This window comes from Microtus ochrogaster (genome assembly GCF_000317375.1).
Source record: "Microtus ochrogaster isolate Prairie Vole_2 chromosome 14 unlocalized genomic scaffold, MicOch1.0 chr14_random_1, whole genome shotgun sequence".
In the NCBI taxonomy this organism is placed as follows: Eukaryota; Metazoa; Chordata; class Mammalia; order Rodentia; family Cricetidae; genus Microtus; species Microtus ochrogaster.
Genome location: NW_004949096.1, coordinates 25,868,202 through 25,891,022, shown reverse-complemented (window position 1 = coordinate 25,891,022; position 22,821 = coordinate 25,868,202). Strand labels below are relative to the sequence as shown.

At 41.1% G+C, this 22,821-nt stretch overlaps 1 protein-coding gene across 4 annotated transcripts in view; it reads left to right on the top strand.

Moving 5' to 3' along the window:
- Nucleotides 1-22,821, top strand: part of Slc12a6 (solute carrier family 12 member 6) — a 92,464-nt gene that overhangs the window by 57,919 nt on the left and 11,724 nt on the right. For all 4 annotated transcript variants that reach the window (XM_013352636.2, XM_005364232.3, XM_005364233.3 and 1 more), the window contains 13 exons: nt 5,753-5,847; nt 6,706-6,837; nt 7,881-8,027; nt 9,084-9,138; nt 9,594-9,724; nt 10,970-11,211; nt 13,414-13,628; nt 15,865-16,023; nt 16,176-16,274; nt 16,498-16,555; nt 19,906-20,080; nt 20,321-20,439; nt 22,504-22,602. In XM_013352636.2, the coding sequence (XP_013208090.1) occupies nt 5,753-5,847; nt 6,706-6,837; nt 7,881-8,027; nt 9,084-9,138; nt 9,594-9,724; nt 10,970-11,211; nt 13,414-13,628; nt 15,865-16,023; nt 16,176-16,274; nt 16,498-16,555; nt 19,906-20,080; nt 20,321-20,439; nt 22,504-22,602 (1,726 nt within the window). The remainder of the gene's footprint in view (nt 1-5,752; nt 5,848-6,705; nt 6,838-7,880; nt 8,028-9,083; nt 9,139-9,593; nt 9,725-10,969; nt 11,212-13,413; nt 13,629-15,864; nt 16,024-16,175; nt 16,275-16,497; nt 16,556-19,905; nt 20,081-20,320; nt 20,440-22,503; nt 22,603-22,821) is intronic.

Genomic DNA, 22,821 nt, shown 5'->3' with positions numbered 1-22,821 from the left:
GGAACTAGCTCTTGTAGACCAGGCTGGCCTCGAACTCCCAGAGATCCGCCTGCCTCTGCCTCCCGAGTACTGGGATTAAAGGTGTGCGCCCCACCGCCCGGCCAAGAAAGACTTTTATTTAGAAAATTTAGAATTTCCACTGTCTCTGGAAGTCCTGTGTAACCCCGACTACAGAAAAGGCCACACTGTGACTGGTTGCCAGCCACCATATTCTTGCGGAGAAGTGATTGATGCCTTTTGGTAAAATTACTTCTAGTTTCATGTTTTTCTCTATAACCAAATCTGGCAAGAACTCTCCTCCCTCTGTGGAAAACCTCTAATTTTCATGATTGTCCCGATTCAGGAGAGATCAGGACAAGTAGGTCTTGTAGGTATCATTGTCCTCCTATGATGCCAAGTCTCCATGGCAATTGTTCTATTTTCCAAAGCAGTTAAGTAGTCAAACAATAGAAGCTAGCACAGGACAAGCCAGAACCAGACTTGGCTGATAAAGTGATTCACCTGGGACTTAAGACTGGGGTATCCAAACAGAGCAGCAGCAGAATTGGACGGGATGCTCCTAATGCTAGATTTAAAAACAACAAAAACAAAAGGATTTACTTATTATTCTTTGATAGTTTCCTAGAATATTTTAAAAGAAACTTTCACATTCCATATGGGTTTTTGTTTGTTTTACCATTTAAAAAACTGGCACTGGTTAGCAAGGGCTCAGCGAGTACACGTACTTGCTGCCAAGCCTGATGACCAGAGTTCAGTCCCAGGGCCTCACATGGTAGAAGGAGAGAGCCAACTCCCACAAGTTGTCCTTGGAGCATCACATACAAGTCAGGTGGCACATGTGACCAAATGCACACCAACAAAAGTAAATTATTGTCATTTTCAAAATTACTTTATTGGACCAGAAGTGTAGTACACACTTTTAATACCAGCACTCAGAAGGCAGAGGCAGGTGGATCTGTGAATTTGAGGCCAACTTTGTCTACATTATGAGTTCTAGGACAGCTAGAGCTACATAGTAAAACCCTGTCTCAGAAGAAAAAAATTATTGTAATAAATACACAAAATCATCATGTAGCTATATTAGCATCTCCATCAAAATTCTTGACTGGTCCCAGGCCCTATACATCTCAAACTGTCGTGCTGTTAGAATAGTTTTTCCTGACTCCAGGGTTTCTTAGTGTTTTACATTTTAATTATCAATCTCATTTTCATGCACCTACCACCACAAGAAATATATGTGTACATGATTGTATTGTCTTTTTCTTCCATCCTAAAATCTGTTCTTCTGTTTGTTTTGTCTTTGATTGATATCTCATTTACCTCAAGTGTTTTGTTCTGTTCTGTTTTTTAATGTTTCAATATTCTTGCTGAATTTTTCCTTGATATTTTGGACTTTTACCTCCAGTTTACTGTTTGATTCACTTTTTGTGACTGTCTTGTTGTCCATCTGTTTGTTTGAATCTTCTATACGATCACTTATTCTTTCAAAAAAGTAAGACTCTGAAAGTGGGCGGAGTTTTCCTGTGCTGGCAGCCATGCCCAAATAACCACTCAGGAACTGATTGTAAATGCTCTGCCCATAGCTCAGGCTTGTTACTAGCTAACTCTTACACTTTAGCCCATGTTTCTTATGTGCCATCCGTCACATGGCTCATGGCTTGCATCCTTATTTTCTACAAGTCCTGTTTCCTCTGTGTCTGCTGGCATCTCCCTGACTCTGCCCTTTTTCATCCCAGCATCCTTAGTTTGGTTGCCAGCCTATACTTCCTGCCTGGCTGTTGGCCAGGTAGCATATTATTAAACCAATTGGAGTGACAAATCTTTACAGTGCACAAAAGGATTATTTCACAGCACTCTGAATTCTGAGACATTCATCTTTCTCTATGGTTTCAATTCCTTTCTAAGGGAGTGGTTGGTTGGAGTGGGTCATGGAAGGTGGCTGTGTCATATGCTTTGTGTTTCTTTGTTGTATGTATTTTGTGCATCTCTTAGAGTATGTTTGACATTCAGTTTTGACTTTCCCATCTTTGGAATATATTCTGTTTTGTTTCTGTAATTCTCCCTAGAGGGTTATCTGCATGAAGTTTAACTATGTGGACTGGAGAAATTTAGTGTTGTTAAGTGTAGTCACTGAGGTAATCCTTTCATAGCTATGTGCCGTCGGGACCACAGGCGGAATGGTACATGAAGAAAGAAGGCAGGCAGATGGGGTCAGAACCTCAGTCATTGCCAGGATCTTGTGGATCCACTGGGGACCATCATAGCAAATGTCAGATCCACTAAAGTCTGGGTGCTATCTGTGGCCTGTGACTAAAATGGTAGGCTTTAAGTGACCTCTGGGGGACCATAGTAGTATAGACCCCGGAGTCCTGCAGTGACCACAGGAACCTTAGACTTCAAAACCCCACGCCCACACTAATCTTAAAGACACTGAAGTCAAAGCCCCAGTTTCTTAGCAGACACTAAAGCTGAAGCTCAGGCCCCCACTGTCCTCTGAGACCACCGGGACTGAAGGCTACTTCAGTGCTCTCAGATCCCAGTGGACCTAGTGACGTAGTCTCGCAGTGCTTTCAGGTCCTGCAGAAGCCTGAGGTAAATAAATGCAATTTTTTAAATTAGCATATATTTAAATTTCCCTGTTTTTAAATTTTAAAAAATACTTTATGTGTATGAGAGCACTTTGTCTACATATGTGCCTGTGCACCACGTGTGCACGTTGTGTGCCTGGTGCCCATGGGCCAGAAAGGGTATGGACGCCCTGACACTGTAGTTTACAAGTGGTTGTGAGCTGCTGTGTGTGTGCTAGAACTTGAATCCAGGTCCTCTGAACAACTGAGAACAACTGAGCCCTCTCCAGCCCAACATTTCTTTGTTCTAGAAATGTCTCTTCACAGCCAGGCTGTGGTGGCACACGTCTTTAATCCCAGCACTTGGGAAGCAAAGGAAGGCAGATCTCTCTGAGATCAAGGCCAACCTAGTCTACAGAGACAGTTTCAGGACAGGCTCCAAAGCTACACAGAGAAACCCTGCCTCAAAAAACTGAAGAAAAAAGTCTCTTCACATTTGTTTGAGGAGTCTAACAAAAATCCTATCTTAAATTTCAGCCGTAGCTTGAATTTTAATCTGTAAAAGTTCACTTGTTTAGTTTGTGATTTGCTGAAGAAATTAGGTTATTCCACATTCTGACTTTGGTGATTGTGTCTTTGTGTATGCTTACTTACCATGTTCCTCCTTTGTATTGTCTGCGATCCTGAGAGGCTTCATTAGATTGAGCGTCCATTCTTTTACTAAGAATACATAGGATGAACAGTGTCTTGCCTTCGTATTTGTTAGTCAACAGGCTCATAGTCATCTTCATTTGCCCACTCGAAGGTTATGCCTCAGTCTTTATTGATGGCTTTCACAGCCCTTGATGAAGATTGCCTAGATGTGTTATTTTCACTAGGGTTTGCAAATTGGCAGGGATTTCCTATGTACTGTTCCATGTATCATAAATTAACTACAATGTGCTGTAAAAAAAAAATAGTGTTTAGCTATATAATTATCCTCAAAATAGACAGCACAGTTGATTCTTCTATTTTTCAGAGTTGTATTTTGTTTCCTTAAAATTTTACATAATTGACTTTTTAAAAATATTATTTCGAGTTGGGCAGTGGTGGCGCATGCCTTTAATACCAGCACTCAGGAGGCAGAGGCAGTTGGATCTCTGTGAGTTCAAGACCAGCCTGGTCTACAAGAGCTAATTTTTAGGACAAACTCCAAAGCTATAGAGAAACGCTGTCTTGAAAAACAAGCAAAAATATGTATTATTTCAAATATGTCATGTGTTCTGTCTTCCCATCATGACCATCAGAAACTCATAAAGTCAGTCTCACACAATGTCCTCCCAGATGACCAGCTCATTTCAGTAGTTTTCTGGCTTTTTGCCATATTCATCTTCCATATTTAAAGTAATATATGTTACTTTAATGTTCCTTCCTTTTTATATTAGTATGTTCTTCAGTAATGGAAACCTTAGTTTTAAATCGTATTTACAATTTTTTTCTCTTCTCTCCTGCCAGACTGGGCAATCATGTAACTTAAGCACAATTTTATTTTATTTTTTTTTAATATTTATTTATTTATTTACTGTGTATACAATATTCTGTCTGTATGTTTGCAGGCCAGAAGAGGGCACTAGACATCATTACAGATGGTTGTGAGCCACCATGTGGTTGCTGGGAATTGAACTCAGGACCTTTGGAAGAGCAGACAATGCTCTTAACCACTGAGCCATCTCTCCAGCCCCTTAAGCACAATTTTAAAAGCCAAAGATTAGGAAGTATTCATATAACACAGACTTTGCTATCTCAGAAACTCTGTTTCCTCTTTGTTTGTTTGCAACTAATTCATCAGATTCCAATTAAGTACCTCTCTCAACATAAAAATAATATGGAAGTGTTCATACAAGAATATATCGGATGCTTCCATTAAGATACACACCTATAATCTAGTACTTTGGGGCTGAGGAGAGATATTTAAGAGTTTGAGACCAGTCTGAGCCACCAGCACCTATAACTATGTTGCCTCATAGTGAAATTTTTTCAAAAACTACTACTGACCTCCAATTGCTGGTGTACAGAAAACAAAAGACTGTAGAGTGCTTAGCTCCAGTTTGGATGATCATATATTATCTCAAGGCTCATGGATCTTTCTGGAGGAGGAGGCAGAAAGATTGTAAGAGCCAAAGGTGGTGGATAAGTTAAAGGAAACAAATGTTTTCTAGACAGAAGCATCTAGAACTCAGTGACTGTGACAGTGTGCATAAGACTCACACAAGCTGCAGTCAAACAGAATCCATGAACAGTTGGGAATATGTAATCCCAGCGCCAGCTGAGGCGCTATTAGCATTTAGTGATTTTTGGGAAAGGGAGATTCAGGTCATCGTTTAATGATGATGACCTTGATAAATGTGATCACATACCAGAGCAGACCTCAACCCCCAAACTAGACCTGATGAGGAAAGAAGGTCAAATGAAAACAAAAAGAAGCAGCAGCAGCAGTCTCCAAGTTCAGTTGGAAACAATGCGAGGTTTGAGGCTGAAGTGAGGGGATTGGGATCTTGAATATATTCAAAATACATTCTCAAGAATTTTGAAAAGTAATCATCATAGATTTAATCACCTGTTATAATTGATGGCATCAGAAATGAGGTCAGCAAGATAGCTCAGCAGGTACTTGGTATCCAAGCCTAGCAACCTGAGTTTCATCCCTTGAACCCTGGTAAGGGTAGGAGGAAAGAACCACATGTACAAGTTGTCATCTGACCTCTTCATGTACACATGACACTGCCTACCTAATGCACGTGCGCACACAGACACACAATAAATTTTTAATGTCAGAAGGCCCATTATCAGCAACAATAGTTTGTAAAGTAGTCCATGTCTATAGTAGTATAACACACCAAGAAAAAAAAATACTGTGTGTTTTGTTTATTTATTTATTTATGGGTAAGTTTAAGGTCAGGCACCCAGTTGTCTCCAGAGATCTCTGTACTAAGAAAGGGAATTCTTCATGTTGATTTCTTTGGTTTCCCTATTTGCTTTTGTTCCTGCTAGAAAAACACCACATTCTCCAAACAGTGCTAACTGAAGTCTACCAATCAGGCTGAACCTGAATCTGAAGTGGTCTTTATTACAACAGAGGCAACATAGTTATAGGTGCTGGTTGCTCAGAACCCAATGAAAACCCAAATTTTGCCTTTCTTTTTCAGATGATGGACATAAGAAAGCTCGAAATGCTTATCTCAGCAATTCCAACTATGAAGAAGGAGATGAGTATTTTGATAAAAATCTGGCACTCTTTGAGGTAATATTTTAATTATGTGTGTGTCTGTGGGGGAGTAGAAGAGGGCATCATATTTCCTTGGAGACGGAGTTACAGGTAGTTGTGAGCCTCCCAATATAGATGCTGGAAACTGAACTTTGGCCTCTGGTAAAGTAGCAAGTGCTCTTACCCACTGAGCATTCTCTTCAGCCCACAAAATGGAAATCTCTTCACGCACACACAGGAAATATGAAACCACCACATTTGCAGAAAAATGTTTGAAAATGAAAATCATTATTTTAAGCAAAGTAAGACAAATGGTGAATAGTGCATTTTTCTCGTGTGTGTGTGTGAGAGAGAGAGAGAGAGAGAGAGACAGAGAGAGAGAGAGAGAGAGAGAGAGAGCGCAAGAGAGCGCAAGAGAGAGCGCAGAAGGCAAACTGAGAATGGAGGAGAGAAGCTATGGGGACAGAAGTGGAGACGGTAATAGAATGCCTGTAACGTGAAAGCAGAGGAGACTAAAGAGCGCCGGAGGATCTGGGCCGGAAGAGGGTCAGAAGGAATGTGGGGAGGGGGAGGGAACACAGAACAAAAGAATAATTACATATTTGTATGAAAGAAACCTTAATGAAACCCAGTACTTTGTATCTTACCTTAACTTGCTGCCCTAGTTAGGTGTAGTCCTTTTGCCATCTCAGGGCTCGGGATTAGCCCAGGACCTCATGCATGTTCTCTCAGTTCCCTGTCATCTTTCACATGGCAGGGACAGGGCTCACTGAAGAATTTTCTTCAAGTATTTACCTGTGAAAGAGGTTATCATTTATTTTGCTGTTTCCTGGCAGAAAGTTTATTTTGTTGCTGAATTCCAGTATCCTTCATAAATTATTTCTGACTTTATAGGAAGAAATGGACACCAGACCAAAGGTGTCATCTCTCCTCAACCGCATGGCCAACTATACTAACCTGACACAGGGAGCAAAGGAGCATGAAGAGGCAGAGAACATCACTGAAGGGAAGAAGAAGCCTACCAAGGTGAGGCCTCAGGGTGCAGGACAGATAAAAACAGCCCCATATATGAGCGCTGAAGGCATGACCAGGGCACCAGTCTGTATTAAGAAACTGTATCAAATGCTTGCTATACCCAGTACCATTCTGATCACTGGCACCATGGCCCAGACAGAATGTACAGTACTATAGTTTCTCGTGGGAAGCCAGTCCCTAAGCCACTGAAACTGTTAAAGCGTATAGCATCTTCAGTGTCAAGTAATGCTTGACCAAAAACTTAAGCAGGGTTAAAAGGAATGAGACTGACAAGAGCCTGCTAGAAGGGTTCGATACTCCTGTAAGTCAGACAGAGAAAGTCCTCTGACGTGGTGGATTTGCACAGAAACTGTCCTAGTGAGGAAGTTAGCCATGTTAGCAGAAGTGTTAGCACATCGGTGGGAAGGGACATCTCTACCCAGCCTCTGCTGCCATCTGCCTGGTACAAAGGTTTTTGTTTGTTTGTATGGTTGGTTGACTGGTTGGTTTCGGTTTTTGTTTTTGAGATTATGTTTCACATATAACACAGGCTAACCTTGAACTCAGAGTCCTCCTGCTTTAGCTTCCCAGGTGCCAGGATCATAGGCATCCACCATGATAATGATTCCCAGTAGTTGTTAGACTTTTCTACTACTACTGTTTTTCTTACAATAAAATTATGTCAATACACATAGTTCAGCTCTTTGCAAAGGGGCCAGTAGCCCTCAAGTTTTTACTTTCCCCGACTGTTTCATTTACCAACTATTGTGAAAAATTTGTACTTAATTCTCAAGAATTTCTACAAGTTTTTCTGTTTTAAAATGAGAATAAAATTTTAACAACCTTGAAGAATAGACATTTTTGGATTGGTGAGTGGTCCATTGCTTAGGAATAACAAAAACATGGGAACTTATCTAAATTACAATGTATACTGATAATGGAAGTATAGTGATGAACTTCACTGAGAGCTGTTGAAAATATTGCGTCTCTGGTAAATCTAGGCATCTTTTATGGCTAACTATATGTTTCCTTTTGTCTTACATTTTTATTTCCAGAGCCCCCAAATGGGTACTTTTATGGGTGTCTACCTCCCATGTCTACAAAATATTTTTGGAGTGATCCTCTTCCTGCGTCTTACCTGGGTAGTGGGCACAGCTGGAGTCCTTCAGGCCTTTGCGATTGTCCTTATCTGCTGCTGCTGTGTAAGTCCTCCTGCGCTGGCCCCTAGACCTCACCTGCAGCATTTCCTGTTGAGTTTGTGCACTTGACCTCCTGGGGAGCAGGAACAGAAAATACATAAAGACTCACGAGCCCAACAGGAGAGAGAGACTTTGACCTTAAAATCTAAAGGATTTTCATTCAGCGCCCATTATCCGTTATTTCCTATATAGTATATGATGTATATGGTGTCCTAGATTTTTGGAAATAAAGTACAAGTTTTCAAATAATTCAAAATCTGGGTAATTTGGACTTGAAAGCACCGATGTTGTAATGTATATGCTATTCTAAAATGTTCTGAAAAATGAAATTGCCAGTGCCTGGGAAGGGTGAGGGGACTCTGTGTTCAGTTTTGAAGTCTCCTTTCGTATGCCTTCCCCAGAAATTCCTCAGTTGTTTCTAACTCTTCTCTCCTACTCAGCCCATTCTGGTTTTCCCTTCATTTAAACTGCTCATTTTTATATATCCCATCCCTGTCCATCAATCTAGTGTCCCCTTTGTTTTGGTAACCATTATATCCTCCGTATGCATTATGCTCAGCTGAGTGCTAACCTGTGTCATTAATAACTTAATGGCCCTGCCTTGTCCACTCCCAGTTTCTCAAGCTTGAAACTTCAAGGCCATATTTGATTCCTTGGTTGCCATTCATCACGGCCAGTCCGTTCTCTCTCAGATACTTCATATGCATGCCCACTATCTCACTGTAGATGTTACCTCTCACTTGTACGACAGCAGCCTGCTGGCTCCTCCCTTTCGAAAACCTTTATCTGCTGTGTTACTAGATAATGTTTTAAATTTGTCCCGGTGGTCTCTTTCTTGCCACATATTGTTTTTGGCATTGTAGCCAGTCTGTAGTTAGAGTCTAGCCTACTTTACAGTGCTGTCTCCCTAGCAAGTCCTTTAAAATATGCTATGCAGTAACTCTTTGTAAAAGTAGATGGAGTTAAATATTTGTAAATGCTCTGAAGTCTTCACGTGGGAAAGTAATACGGAAATGTTAGCTCTACCCAGTAGTTAAATTCTTTTTTCTCTCTCTACAGACGTTGTTGACTGCCATCTCCATGAGTGCCATTGCCACCAATGGAGTGGTGCCAGGTCAGTAGCCCAAGCTTGAGTTTCAGGGATTATCCTTGATTAATCACTGTGTATATGCTGTAAAGCTGGAGGTATAAACTCCAGAGACACTTAATGTGTTTATTCTGTTGTTCATAATGTTCTGTAACAGTGTCAGCCTCTAGAAGCCAGGGACAAATACTGTTTGGCTTAACAATGCTATCTTTGAAATCTCATTATTTTTAGTCTACAGTACTTTAATGTCAGTCACATACTTAGCTTATAAAATACTTTTTATTATACTATCATATTCCTGTAGGAAATAATCTAATTTTTCTAATAGTAATAAAATGTATTGTGCGCATCATATTCCCATTAATAAATCTCCTTTGTTGCATTCAGAGTTTCCCAAACATCTTTTGTGCATGTTTTTGAATTATTACTTATACTTGTGTACAATCCTCTTAGTGATACCCTCCTTTTATTTTGTCTTGTAGCTGGGGGCTCATACTTCATGATTTCCCGGGCCCTGGGCCCAGAGTTTGGCGGGGCTGTTGGCCTCTGCTTTTATCTGGGCACCACGTTTGCAGCAGCCATGTATATTCTTGGTGCCATTGAAATTTTTCTGGTAAGTAACGAATTAGTTGCGCCTACAATCCAGAAGCTCTGTGGGTTTGTTTTCTTTTTTTTTTTTTTTTTTTTTTTTTGGTTTTTTGAGACAGGGTTTCTCTGTGGCTTTGGAGCCTGTCCTGGAGCTAGCTCTGTAGACCAGGCTGGTCTCGAACTCACAGAGATCCACCTGCCTCTGCCTCCCGAGTGCTGGGATTAAAGGCGTGCGCCACCACCGCCCGGCGGTTTGTTTTCTTAGATATTAAGGTTTCTGAGATTAGGTGTGGCAGCCGGTCAGATGTTGGCTGCTGTGACTGTGTCTTACCGTGACTCTGAGGCAGAAAGGTTGAGGTGTCCTTCACCTGCCCGTCTTTTCCGAAACCTCTCTCCGATTGTTCCCAACTCTATCCCCTCAACCAGGGAGCTCATATCAAGCTAGAAGACTTGTGCCAGTGTAGAAAAGTAAAATAAATCTCATTTGCTTATATTGTGCATGTATATGTTCTAGTGTGTTGAATATATGTGTGTAGAGGCCAGAGATCAACCTGGTTCCTCCCTGTTGTTGTTCCTCAAGAACCATCCAGTTTGTTTTATGAGGTGGGGTCTTTCACTGGGACCAGAGGCTCAGCACCTGGGGGTCCGCATGTCTTCACCTTCCCAGTGCTAACATCATCACAAGCACATGCCACTGTGCCTGGCTTTTTACGTAAGTCCTGGGGATCAAACTCAAGTACTAATTCTTGTGCAGCAAAGCACATCACTGACTGAGCTGTATCCCCAGCTTCTCTTTTGATAACTTTATCTCAATGAAAGAGTTTTCATTTCTCTACTCATACTATAAATCTTCTCTAAAGCCTTTTAAATAGAATCATTTTTTCCCACTTGCAAATGTAGATATTCAAAACAGCAATGAGAAGACAAAATAATCCATGAAATAATATTTCTATAGACATTCTAGAGCCAAATAAAAATTTGGTTAATTGGCAGCCCGGTGTGTACATAACTTTAATTCCAGCACTTGGGAGACAGAGACAGGTGGATCTCTCTGTGTTCCAGGCCAAACAGGGCTACATATTGAGACTCTGTTTAAAAACAAATGAATAAAATGAAGGATTTAAAATATTAATGTTTTTAATTAATGTTTTTAATAATTTTTTATTTCAGCTTTCTTTTCCTTTATAAAAGTAACATAAGCTGTTATAGTCCCTCTACTTGATTGCTTCTAAATGACCGCATTTCTTTCTGCCTGCTTTTATCCCAACAGGTATATATCGTCCCCCGAGCTGCCATCTTCCGCAGTGATGATGCACTCAAGGAGTCAGCAGCCATGCTAAATAACATGCGTGTCTATGGCACAGCCTTCTTGGTCCTCATGGTTTTGGTGGTATTCATTGGCGTCCGCTATGTGAATAAGTTTGCCTCACTTTTCCTGGCCTGTGTAATTGTGTCCATTTTGGCTATCTACGCTGGTGCCATCAAGTCTTCCTTTGCTCCACCACACTTCCCGTACGTGCCCATGTTTCCACCGAGTCATTGTTGGGTAGTCAGTGGCAGTATCTGGTGATGTGAGCATTTCCTCAGAATTTCATGGGGTGATTTCCCTAGTTACCCAGTTTCCCAGCAGGAAGCTTCCTGATAAACTGTCCTGTTGACCCCTTCCTCACTCTGAAGTGTAGACCTAGCGGCTGTAGCCATTGTTAGGTGTATCTTGGTGCCCCCCTTTACCCCATAACGACTGTGTTTATGTGACTGTCTCTGAAGGACTTTGCAGTCATAGTCATTACCAACAACCTTTATGGGGCATTTAAAATGTTCAATTGCCTTTTAAAATAAAAACCAGTCCAAAAGAATTCTACAGTAGCAGTCTGGAGAGAGGACTCTGTAGCTAAGATCCCTGGAGGATCTTCCACAGGATATGGGTTCAATTTGTAGCACCCACATGGTGGCTCACTGTCTGTAACTCTAGTTCCAGGGGATCTGGCTTGGTGCACACGCTTCAGGCCGGGCACTCAGTAATCAGTTATAGAAGTTGTTTTGAAGTTATATGGATCAGCTGGGAATCAAATTTATTGGTACTACGTTGATTTAAACAGGTTTCAGAAAAAACAATTTTTTTTTCCATGATGAAAAACCCACAAATCCAGTGCAGATGAAAGTGGTGGGGCAAGAACAGGAACTTCGTGATTTCCCTACTGGTATTTGGCATTTCTTCTAAGTGATATATTCGTCATACTCTTTCATTTTGCTTAATTAGGGGCCATAAAACAATTAAAGATCCTTTTCAAAGTTATAAAAGTTTTAGATGCAACATTTTAGCTGTATCTCAACTTGGGAAATTCCATTTTATTTCAGGTTCCCCTTTGGGGCTTCTCCACTTCTGTTTGGTTGGGTGGGGGGGAGCACAGTGCATGTTATTTTGCTTTTTTAAAATTCCAGCATAATATGTTTAAAAAAACAAAACTGCAGAGGATCCATGAAACAGAACTTGAGATTGTCAAGAGCTGTTGAAGCCAAGTAATAGAACGCGGTTCATTATGCATGTATGAACACACTCTGCAGATTCCAAACCTTGTTTTCTTCTCTCAGGAGTATTTTACTATGGGTCTGTTACTCCATCCTGTTTATATCTCTGTGTAAAGGAAAAAAATGAATCTACAGTTAATATTTGTATTATTCTTAAATTTCCCCTTTACTACTGTGTCTAGGCTTAAGGTCAAAAAACAGATTTCTTTTGGGCCATAGAGGGACATACTTTTTAAATCAACAATAGGCAGAAGGTTCAGCAAAACAGGCAGTAACAAGGGCTCTTAGGGATGTAAAGCCCCTTCTCCTTTCATTTCAGACCTTTATTCTTTCCCTCCTTCTTACCACTCCTCCCACCCCCACCCCCATCGAAAGAAAGCAAACAAATGAAAATGTGATCATTGGAACTTAAAAAAAAGCAGCAGAAGCACTCTGCGGTTTTGCTGTTGCTGCTGGCTGGGGGGGTGGGAGGGATTCACTTGTGTGCCTGTGTGGAAACCAGACAGTATCAGGTGTCCTCCTTTATTGCTGTCTGTCTTACTCCCTGAGACTCCCTAGCTAAACTTGAAGCTCACCATTGTTGGCATTGTTTAGCTAGGTTGGCAGGTCAGGGAACTCAGACTTTCTGTCTGTCCTCCTGACTGCCCCTATCCTGAGGGCTGAAATCACAGGCCTGTGTAAGCACACCAGGCCACTTGCCTGTGTGCTAGAGATCTGAACGCAGGACCGCATGCTTCCATAGCAAACACTGGACATCCCTGAGCCATCACCCTAGCCCCTCCAGGATTCTTTCTGGCCTGAAAATGGATGAATAGCCAAATATGTTTAGCTCATAATTCAGTATAGTTTCTTTGTTTATTTAGTCCCTGTGCTTGAATATCTCCTACATCTGCCATTTGTATATGACCTTGATCTTGGGCAGAATATTGAATGTCTATAAACCTCAGTGCCTCCGGCCACAGAAGATAAATGTTAAAATATTGTGAGATCCGTGAGGATTCTACTGGCAGAAAATGCAAGTCACCGTGATCATTATTCCTTTTCCTTTCCTACCCATGGCAGTAGAATCTCTCAAAAATGAGATATTTTTTCCCTTTGCTAACCTGCTTTTCCTCTTTAAAACTTAGTTTTTTCTGTTCTTTTTCCCCTTATTGATCTTTCTCTTCCCTGTTTGTTTTGCTTTAGGGTCTGCATGTTGGGCAACCGCACCCTTTCATCAAGACATCTTGACGTTTGCTCTAAGACCAAGGATGTTAACAACATGACAGTGCCATCAAAGCTATGGGGATTCTTCTGTAACTCAAGTCAGTTTTTTAATGCCACCTGTGATGAGTACTTTGTTCACAATAATGTCACCTCAATCCAAGGCATTCCTGGGCTGGCTAGTGGTATCATTACTGGTAAGTTAGAGTTTAATTAGACTCATTTTGTTTTTTGTTGTTCCTTCTTTAAGGACAGTGAAGAAATAGGCTTTCCCAGCTGGGCGGTGGTGGCGCACGCCTTTAATCCCAGCACTCGGGAGGCAGAGGCAGGCGGATCTCTGTGAGTTCGAGACCAGCCTGGTCTACAAGAGCTAGTTCCAGGACAGGCACCAAAGCTACAGAGAAACCCTGTCTCGAAAAACCAAAAAAAAAAAAAAAAAGAAAAGAAATAGGCTTTCCCATCTTAGGTTCTTTTTTGCCCCTCATTTTTTTATTATATTAATTATGTATAACAACAAGTTTATTATTTTATACATGTATATTATGTATTTTGATCATACCGACACATACCCCCATTCTCTCATTTATTTAGGATTGCTCATAGGTTCATGGGTGATGTGTTGTTTATAGCATCACGGGCCCCTTACAGTGGCTACAGAACTGAAGAAAATGTCTCTCCCACCCATGTCAACCATTAGCTGGGTACAAAGCCTCAGGGATGGGTGGGGTCGCATGAGTGCCCCCTTCCTCATGTGACAGGATATTGATAGAGCCAACCTTGTGAAGATCTTGTGCAGGTGATCAGAGCAGCTGTGAGTTCGAGCGTGCAAGGGCCACGTCAGGAATCAGCATTGTGTTTCATTCCCTCCCTTCCTCTGGACTTTCCATTCTTCCAGTCCCCTGCCTGCAATGTGCCCTGAGCCTTGAAGGGGATGATACAGATATTTTTATGACAAAGCCTTAGTCAGTTATTCTTATCACTTTCGCCAGTCATTAATGAACCTCCAGTTACCATCCATTGCCCACTGTAAAAAGAAATTTCCCCGACCAAAGCTGATAGCAGCACTCACGTATAAGCTACACATAGTTTAGAAGGCCATTTGACAAGCACAGCATGTCTATTAGCAAACATAGACAATAGCTTCCCCGCGAGGCCAATGACCTAGACCTAAGTAGTGATGATTATTGACTGCAGTGGGAAGGACTGAAGCCAGGGACTATTTCTGACAAGCCCCACATGCTCTACCACTGAGCCACACCCAGCCCACTGTTTAAGACTCTTCTGTTGGACTTGGCAGGGGTCCCTGTGCCTCAGCCTCCTGAGTACTGGGAGGATTATAGGCGTTTACCACCATACCTAGCATATCTCTGCTTTTCTCTCAGGGAAATTTTCTGTATTTAGAGCTCCATTACAGAGTGCGTCTGTTACAATTTGCCTTCTTTTGAGAATAGAGGCAGATAAATGACTTTTTAGCCTCAGGTAAGATAAAATATTTTGTGAATATTTTTATTTTGCAATGTTCTTCAAGCTAATGTCTAACTCCTGGGCTTATACAGTCCTTCTGCTTCAGGCTCCTGACAAGCTGGGACCATAAGGATTTGCCTTCGTGTCTGACTCAATGTGTTCTTGAAAAATTGCCAGTGATCTTTCTGCAGTGATAGCTAAAATAGAGCTGTTTTAATGTCACCAGACAAACATGTTTTCCTAGCTCAGCTAAATTCCTGGAATTTATTCCTTAAATGGCGTCCTCTTAAATGTTGTCCACCAATTTCTTTGCCCATTAAGCAAGTTCATACTAAGAGGTTAAAAACTACTTTGATATTAACTTTTTAAAGTAGACTTTATATTTTATAACTAATTTAAAAATAGACTTTTGGGGGCATTTTATTTTAGTCTGTTTAACTTTCACAAATTTGTATTAGAAAGTTAACTGCATTTATTATACCAAAGCCTTTTATAAAATTATATTAGAACAAATGAGAAATAACATTGGTTTTATTCTATAATATTTAACATGTGTTTTATTTTATTTTATTTTTTGGTTTTTCGAGACAGGGTTTCTCTGCGGCTTTGGAGCCTGTCCTGGAACTAGCTCTGTAGACCAGGCTGGTCTCGAACTCACAGAGATCCGCCTGCCTCTGCCTCCCGAGTGCTGGGATTAAAGGCGTGTGCCACCACCGCCCGGCTTTAACATGTGTTCATGTTGAAGAACAATGGCTTTAAAAACTATCCTGGGGGCTGGAGTGGATGTAGGTACAGTACAGCCTAGCATGTAAAAAGCTCTTGGGTCAGTCTCCAGGACAGTACTTATAACAATAACTATTGAATGTTGTTTGGGTAAGAAATCATGTACTTATATTACTTCCATATTGCTTATATCCTTATATCCTGTTTCTTCCTCCCCTCCCACCCCCACCTCTCACACCTTTGCAGAAAACCTTTGGAGTAATTATTTACCAAAGGGTGAGATCATTGAAAAGCCATCAGCCAAGTCATCTGACGTCTTGGGCAACTTAAACCATGAGTACGTCCTTGCTGATATCACCACCTCCTTCACTCTGCTGGTGGGGATCTTCTTCCCTTCTGTCACAGGTAAGCAGTGGGTGTTAGGTTTTAGAAGCCATCAGCCATAGGAGATAGACACATCCTCAGTGTTCTAAGTTTGCCCGTAGTCTTCAGTATCAGTATGAACATCAAAAGTACCCAGAAAGTCAAGAGGCTAATTTGGTGTTTCCCCTCACTAGGTATCATGGCTGGGTCAAACAGATCTGGAGATCTGAAAGATGCTCAGAAGTCCATTCCCATTGGAACCATCCTTGCCATCCTGACCACATCCTTTGTGTGTATCCTTTGAGTCGTGGTGGGATCATGCAGTAGAATTAGATGATAATGCCCTGACTACTGCCTCACTAGCCAGATAGTTGCCCTGCTTCATAAGCATCATTAAAAAAGGATTTTCTAGGATTAGTGAATAGCAGCTCAGTAAGTGAAAAGGGATCATCCTGGGGGTAATTACTGAATAAAGGTGAGGGATAACAACAATCTCCTTGACTGTCAGCATAACAGATTTAAGCAATGTTGTCCTTTTTGGCGCATGTATTGAAGGAGTTGTTCTCAGAGACAAGTAAGTATAAAACCATGTGTCTGTCTTCCATGACATCTGGTCACTCATCATAGTGTCAACACAGATATACTCTAAAACCAGGCCAAGGTGTAAATCACAACTAATAAAATAGAAAATGTATATATTCTATATATATACATGTCTCATGTATATATGAAAGTGATATATCTATCTCTGTCTCTATATATGACATACAGACAGACAAAGGAGGGTGTGTGTGTGTGTGTCAGAGGAATATATATCACTGAGCTTGTGTAGCACAAACAATACTCTAGGTTTGATCCCAGCAATACAAAAATCAAGGTTTAAAAAAAAAAGATTAAGATATATGTGCATAATTTAGCCTATGATAAGAAAATATTTTGTGATCTTTTTTCTTTTGCAATGTTCCCCCAAGCTAACCTCAGATTTATGGGATTAAGCAGTCCACCTGCCTCAGGCAGTAATTAATTAGTAAATAATGAGGACCAGTGCTATTTTATAAGATTTAACTAATATAACTCTTCCCCCAAAAGCCGTGATTTTTGACTAAATACTAAGTACTGCTAGAACGCTGAGCGTAACAGCAGGGCGAGCGGAACTGTGTGGTGTCTCCAGTCTTCGTTTACAGGGAGGCTCTGTTCACTCCCACTTGGCATTCTAAATGGAAGTGGGACACTGATTGCCTTCGTGAAGAAGCCTTAGTATTTACTGTTTCTTTTCTCTCAGATACATTTTGTGAGATGTTTGTCAGATCTCTCCCTGAAACTTGATGATTCTTGTGTTTTCCACATCTTGGCTCATACCCTCACTCCACTCCCTGTTACAGTGGACTCTAGATATCGGTCCTAGCCTAGGAGTCTTCCCTCCTTTTCATCCGTCCTCCAAGTCTTTCCTAAGTCCTGTGAATGCCGTCCACTTCCCACTGTTCAGTGGTTCCATCACTTAGTACTGGGCTTCAGGGTTTATAATCACTTAATAATTTCCTTTTGAGTTTTACCACCTTTTTCCATAATGCCACCAAGATGCTCTTTCTGTATACCTTTGTCTATGTTGTTTCCTTCACTTCAGTTGGTTATTCCTACTTGGAAGACTCACTTCACCTCAAGATCAAGTGAAAGGTCTTCTTTCCTGTAGTTTTCCATCTTCACCCCAGAACAGAACCACTCCTCCTTTTGTCTGCCCTCTATATTTGGACATTCTATGGTGTTACTCTTACCATCCTGAATTGCAGCTACTATTTTCATATTATGTTCCCCTGATTGAGCTCTAGGATTCCTGATAGGCAGGTATCCTAGCATAGACTATTATAAATATTGTTGAGGAAAATAGGTACCAAAAAAAATTGTGTGTGTTTGTCAATGTGTGTGTGTGTGTTCCTTTCAAATAAAAGGAATCCAAATATCCATTAGAAGCAGAATGCATAAATTAACATTAATCCAGTTGTCAGCCATGAAGCTGTGGGAGTACATGAAGCACACAAAAATTTTGCAATTTTGAGAAATCAAACACAAAATGTATGTATGTGTCTCAGAGTATTACCAGCATATATAAATTTCTTACTTTGTTTTGCTTTTGTTTTTTATTTTTGTTTTTGTTTTTGAAACAGGGTTTCTCTGTATACAGTCCTGGCTGTCCTGAAACTTGCTTTGTAGACCATGCTGGCCTCGTATTCACTGAAATCCAGTTGCCTCTGCCTCCAAAGTGCTGGGATTAAAGGTGTGCACCAACTCACCTGGCCATACATAAATTTCTTATTCCTATTCCCACACATCAGTCTGTATTTTCCTCAAGCACACACTGGTATGAGTTTTAATATTATGCTGTTTTACCTATTTCTTTTTTTTTTCTGGAGGGAAGTGTATGTATGTTTGTGTGTGTGTCTGTGTGTCTGTGTCTGTGTGTGGCACAACTGTAGCACACCTGCCTAAGGAGAATGTTGGGTGCCCTGCCCTCACATTCTCTACCTTATTTCCTTGAAACAGGATCGCTCACTTACCCGAGCTAAAGTAGCAGCCAGAAAACTGTGACAGTCTACCTGTCTCTGCCTACAGAACTCCAGAGTTACAGCTGTACACACACCTATTTTATAACAGCTTTCTATGTGGGTTCTGAGAATTTTAACTCAGTGCACTTACCTGGAAACATCTCCTCAGACTCTGTATTAGTTTTATATAATAAAACACATCAGTGATCTTAAAATGTTTTAATATATTAATTTTTGCAGTTACTCACTTTTAGGAATCTGCCTCTACGAAAAATATCTTATGTGTCAATATTTATTTATGTTCATAAAGATATTGATTATAGTATTTCATATAATAGAATATCAATAGTAGAATACTGGGTAATGTAAAAATTTTTATAAATAGATGGATCATGCAAAGTATGCATAATACTAACTAACAAGTTAAGAGTATGGACCTCTTGAGGCAGGAGAGATGGCTTAGCGGCTAAGAGCATTGGCTGCCTTTGCAGAGGACCCAAGTTCAGTTCCCAGCACCTACATGGCTGCTCACAGCTATCTGTAACTCCAGTTCCAGGACTTTTGACATCCATTTCTAGCCTCTGCAGGCATCTGGCACGTGCACGGTACACAAACATTCGTGCAGACAAAATGAAAATTAATAGATATTCTTAAATTTTTGTGGACCTCCTCCCTGGTGTGTTTTTCTGCACTTTTCCAATTTCCATCCCAAAGCAGATTCACTGCCAGTTAGAAAGAGAAATCTGTAAGTGAAACTTGGCTTGTTTTCTTACTGTACTGGTTTTTTTTTTTAATACAGATTATTAATTCCCCCCCCACACACACACACACACAGTGCTGCGAAGCATTGAACCTAGGGCATCAGAAATACGCCAAGCAAATGATGTGTTGTAATAGCTATACCCCCAGCCCAGTAACATTTTGTTTGTTTATTTTTTCGAGACAAGGTTTCTCTGTAGCTTTGGAGCCTGTCCTGGAAACTAGCTTTTGTAGACCAGTCTGGCCTTGAACTCACAGAGATCCACCTGCTTCTGTGTCCTGAGTGCTGGGATTAAAGGCATGTGCCACCACCACCCAGCTTCCAGTAATTTCTTTTTAGGCAGGGTTTGCTGTGCATCCTGAGCTGATCGCGAACACAGAATGTACCCTTGTCTGGCCAAACTCATAATTCTCCTGCCCCAGCCTCCTGAGAGCTGGGGTTACAGGCGTGTTAATGCCTGCTATTAGTGCGCTTTTATGAAAACTTTACAGTTTTAGTATCATGTTTACCTCAGTTTGCATCTATAAAAATTATAAGCCTGAAATATTCACTCATGATTATCCTATTTTTTCAATCTGAAGTTGTTTTCAGATAGAATTTCTCCACTCTTTATTTCTTTCCCAGATTTGGGGATGCTGTGAAAGGTAATTTGGTTGTCGGCACCTTATCTTGGCCATCCCCATGGGTGATTGTTATTGGCTCCTTCTTTTCAACGTGTGGGGCTGGACTTCAGAGCCTCACAGGTGCACCTAGGCTGCTCCAGGCTATTGCCAAGGATAACATCATACCATTCCTTAGGGTGAGTGACACTTTGTTGTGCCCTCTTTTTTCCCAGGTTTTGTAAAACATGATATCATTTTCAGCTTAACAAGTGGGAGATCATAAATGTTGAGAGATTTAGAATTTTAGTACGAGGCCCTCAGAATCCTTTGTATGTGTTTATATGTGATCGCTGTGAAGTTGTTCTTATTTTTCTGATGTCTGAAACTGGCACACTGGGTCACTGCCCCATGCCTGATGTTTTCCCTCATCTGTACAGGTTTTTGGTCACAGCAAAGCCAATGGGGAACCTACCTGGGCCTTACTTCTAACTGCTGCCATAGCAGAGCTGGGGATTCTCATCGCCTCCCTGGATCTCGTTGCCCCAATTCTTTCAATGTAAGAGCCACTTACTCTCTTCGGCTATGGTTGTTTAATGATATATAACTTGATTTCCACTAGTCATGTAAAAGTAGTAGTAATGACAGAGTTGGCCAAACACAGACTTCACTTCCCTTCCAAAATCATTCCTGAGATGGTGCTGGAGAAATGGTTAATTGGTTAACAGCATGTATTAGATCTTCCAGAGGACCTAAGTTCAATTCCCAGCCCCCATGTAGATGGTTCACAACTGCCTGTAAGTCTAGCTCCAGGGGACCTGATACCTCTGACCTCCGTGGGCACTCATATGAATACACACACACATTTAAATCTTTAAAAGAATATTAGTTGGCCAGTGGTGGCACACACTTTTAATCCCAGCACTTGGAGGCACAGGCAGGTGGATCTCTATGAGTTTGAGGCCAGCCTGGTCTACAGAATGTGTTCCAGGATAGCCAGGGCTACACAGAAATCCTATTGCAAACCACTCCCCCCCCCAAAAAAAATGGAAAGAGACAGACAGAGAGAGGGAAGAATGGAGGGAGGGAGGGAGGGAGGGAGGGAGGAAGGAAGGAAGGAAGGAAGGAAGGAAGGAGGGAGGGAGGGAGGGAGGGAAGGAAGGAAGGAAAGCAAACAAAGAAAGCATACTTACTCCTGAGAACTTTCATGTATAAGGCTTTTATAAATGACTTAATTTAATGGGGGGTGTTCCTACCTATATAACTTCTAAAGTTACTTGTATACGTCTCCTTTTCCTTTAACCTGTGACATTCTGATGACTAGCTGTGTTCCTGACACTATAATAAGCTGGAAATGTAACGACATGTAAAGCCCATAGTCTCGAAGATCTGATGGTTGATAAGGAAACCAAGAATTCCCCCACATAGTGCAATGAATGGAGAATGGCAAAGGTCAGCGCTGGGTGCCACGAGGGCACCTGAACAGGGAGAATTCCTGTAGACGTGACACCTGTGTCTTGAAGGCTGTCTGGTTATTTGCTAAGCAAAGGCGGCTGTTGTTAGTCTGCAGTTACAGGGATTCAGTGCCCTCTTCTGGCCTCTGCAGTCATTAAGCACAGTGTTCTGCACATACATATCTCAGGCAAGACACCATACACATAAAAATAAGTAAATCCCTACTTAGTATCATGGTGCAGACCTTTTCATTCCAGTTCAGGAAGCAAAGGCAGAGAGATCTCTGGGAGTTTGATGCCAGTCTGGTCTATATATCTAGACAGTGAGTTTTAGGACAGCCAACGTTGCATAAATGAAACTCTGTTTCAAAAACTAATATAAGCCGGGCGGTGGTGGCGCATGCCTGTAATCCCAGCACTCGGGAGGCAGAGGCAGGCGAATCTCTGTGAGTTCAAGACCAGCCTGGTCTACAAAGGGAGTTCCAGGACAGGCTCCAAAACCACAGAGAAACCCTGTCTCGAAAAAAAAACTAAAAAAAAAAAAAACCTAATATAAAATAAAAGGTGGTGTGTGGAGGGACTACAAGAGGATAATGTTGAGCTGGAAATGGAAAAAAGAAGTGCACTAGGGTGAAAATACTAAAAAAAAAAATAAAGACGTTCAGGGGTTTGAAATAGGCAGAATCCTAGACTTGATAGGTGAATTTGGAGGGAGAATTAATAAGGAAGCAGAAATATGCGTTTGCCCTTGAACATCTGGGTAAATAATGGTTGTGCCAAACTTACCAAACTGGAGAGATGGTTCAGTGGTTAAGATCACTGACTGCTCTTCCAGAGGACCTATGTGACTTCTCGAAGTTTTCTGTAATTCCAGTTCCAGCACCCTCTTTTGTCCTCTATATACTAGAAGTACACATATGGTACACAGATACAGAAAAACAATCATACACATTAATTTTTTTAAAAAAATGATTTTTGGCCATCAGCCCAAAGAGAGGATAGGAAGATGAACAGGTTTGCAAGGAAAATGTTTTCGGTTTCTTTACTTCCTGTTTGATAAATGGTTGGTGGTCTGTAAACAGAGTTTAGTAGCACAGAGGCCTCCAATTATTTAAAGTCATCCTAAAAGAATCACTTTACAACAGTTCTTCTCACTGTTCTTATCCAAGGTTTTTCCTCATGTGTTACCTCTTTGTGAACTTGGCATGTGCCTTGCAGACATTACTCCGAACCCCCAACTGGAGGCCCCGATTCCGCTACTATCACTGGTGAGTCCTCATCTTGTTCCTCAATCTTTCTAGAAATCTAGGATATTATGGGTTCTCAATAAAATCTCTTTATTTTTCAGCCGTTCCATACTATGTTAATGTTCAGTTGTCAGTTGAATTTCTTCTTTCCTATTCTTTTTTTTTTTTTTTTTCGAGACAGGGTTTCTCTGTGGCTTTGGAGCCTGTCCTGGAACTAGCTCTGTAGACCAGGCTGGTCTC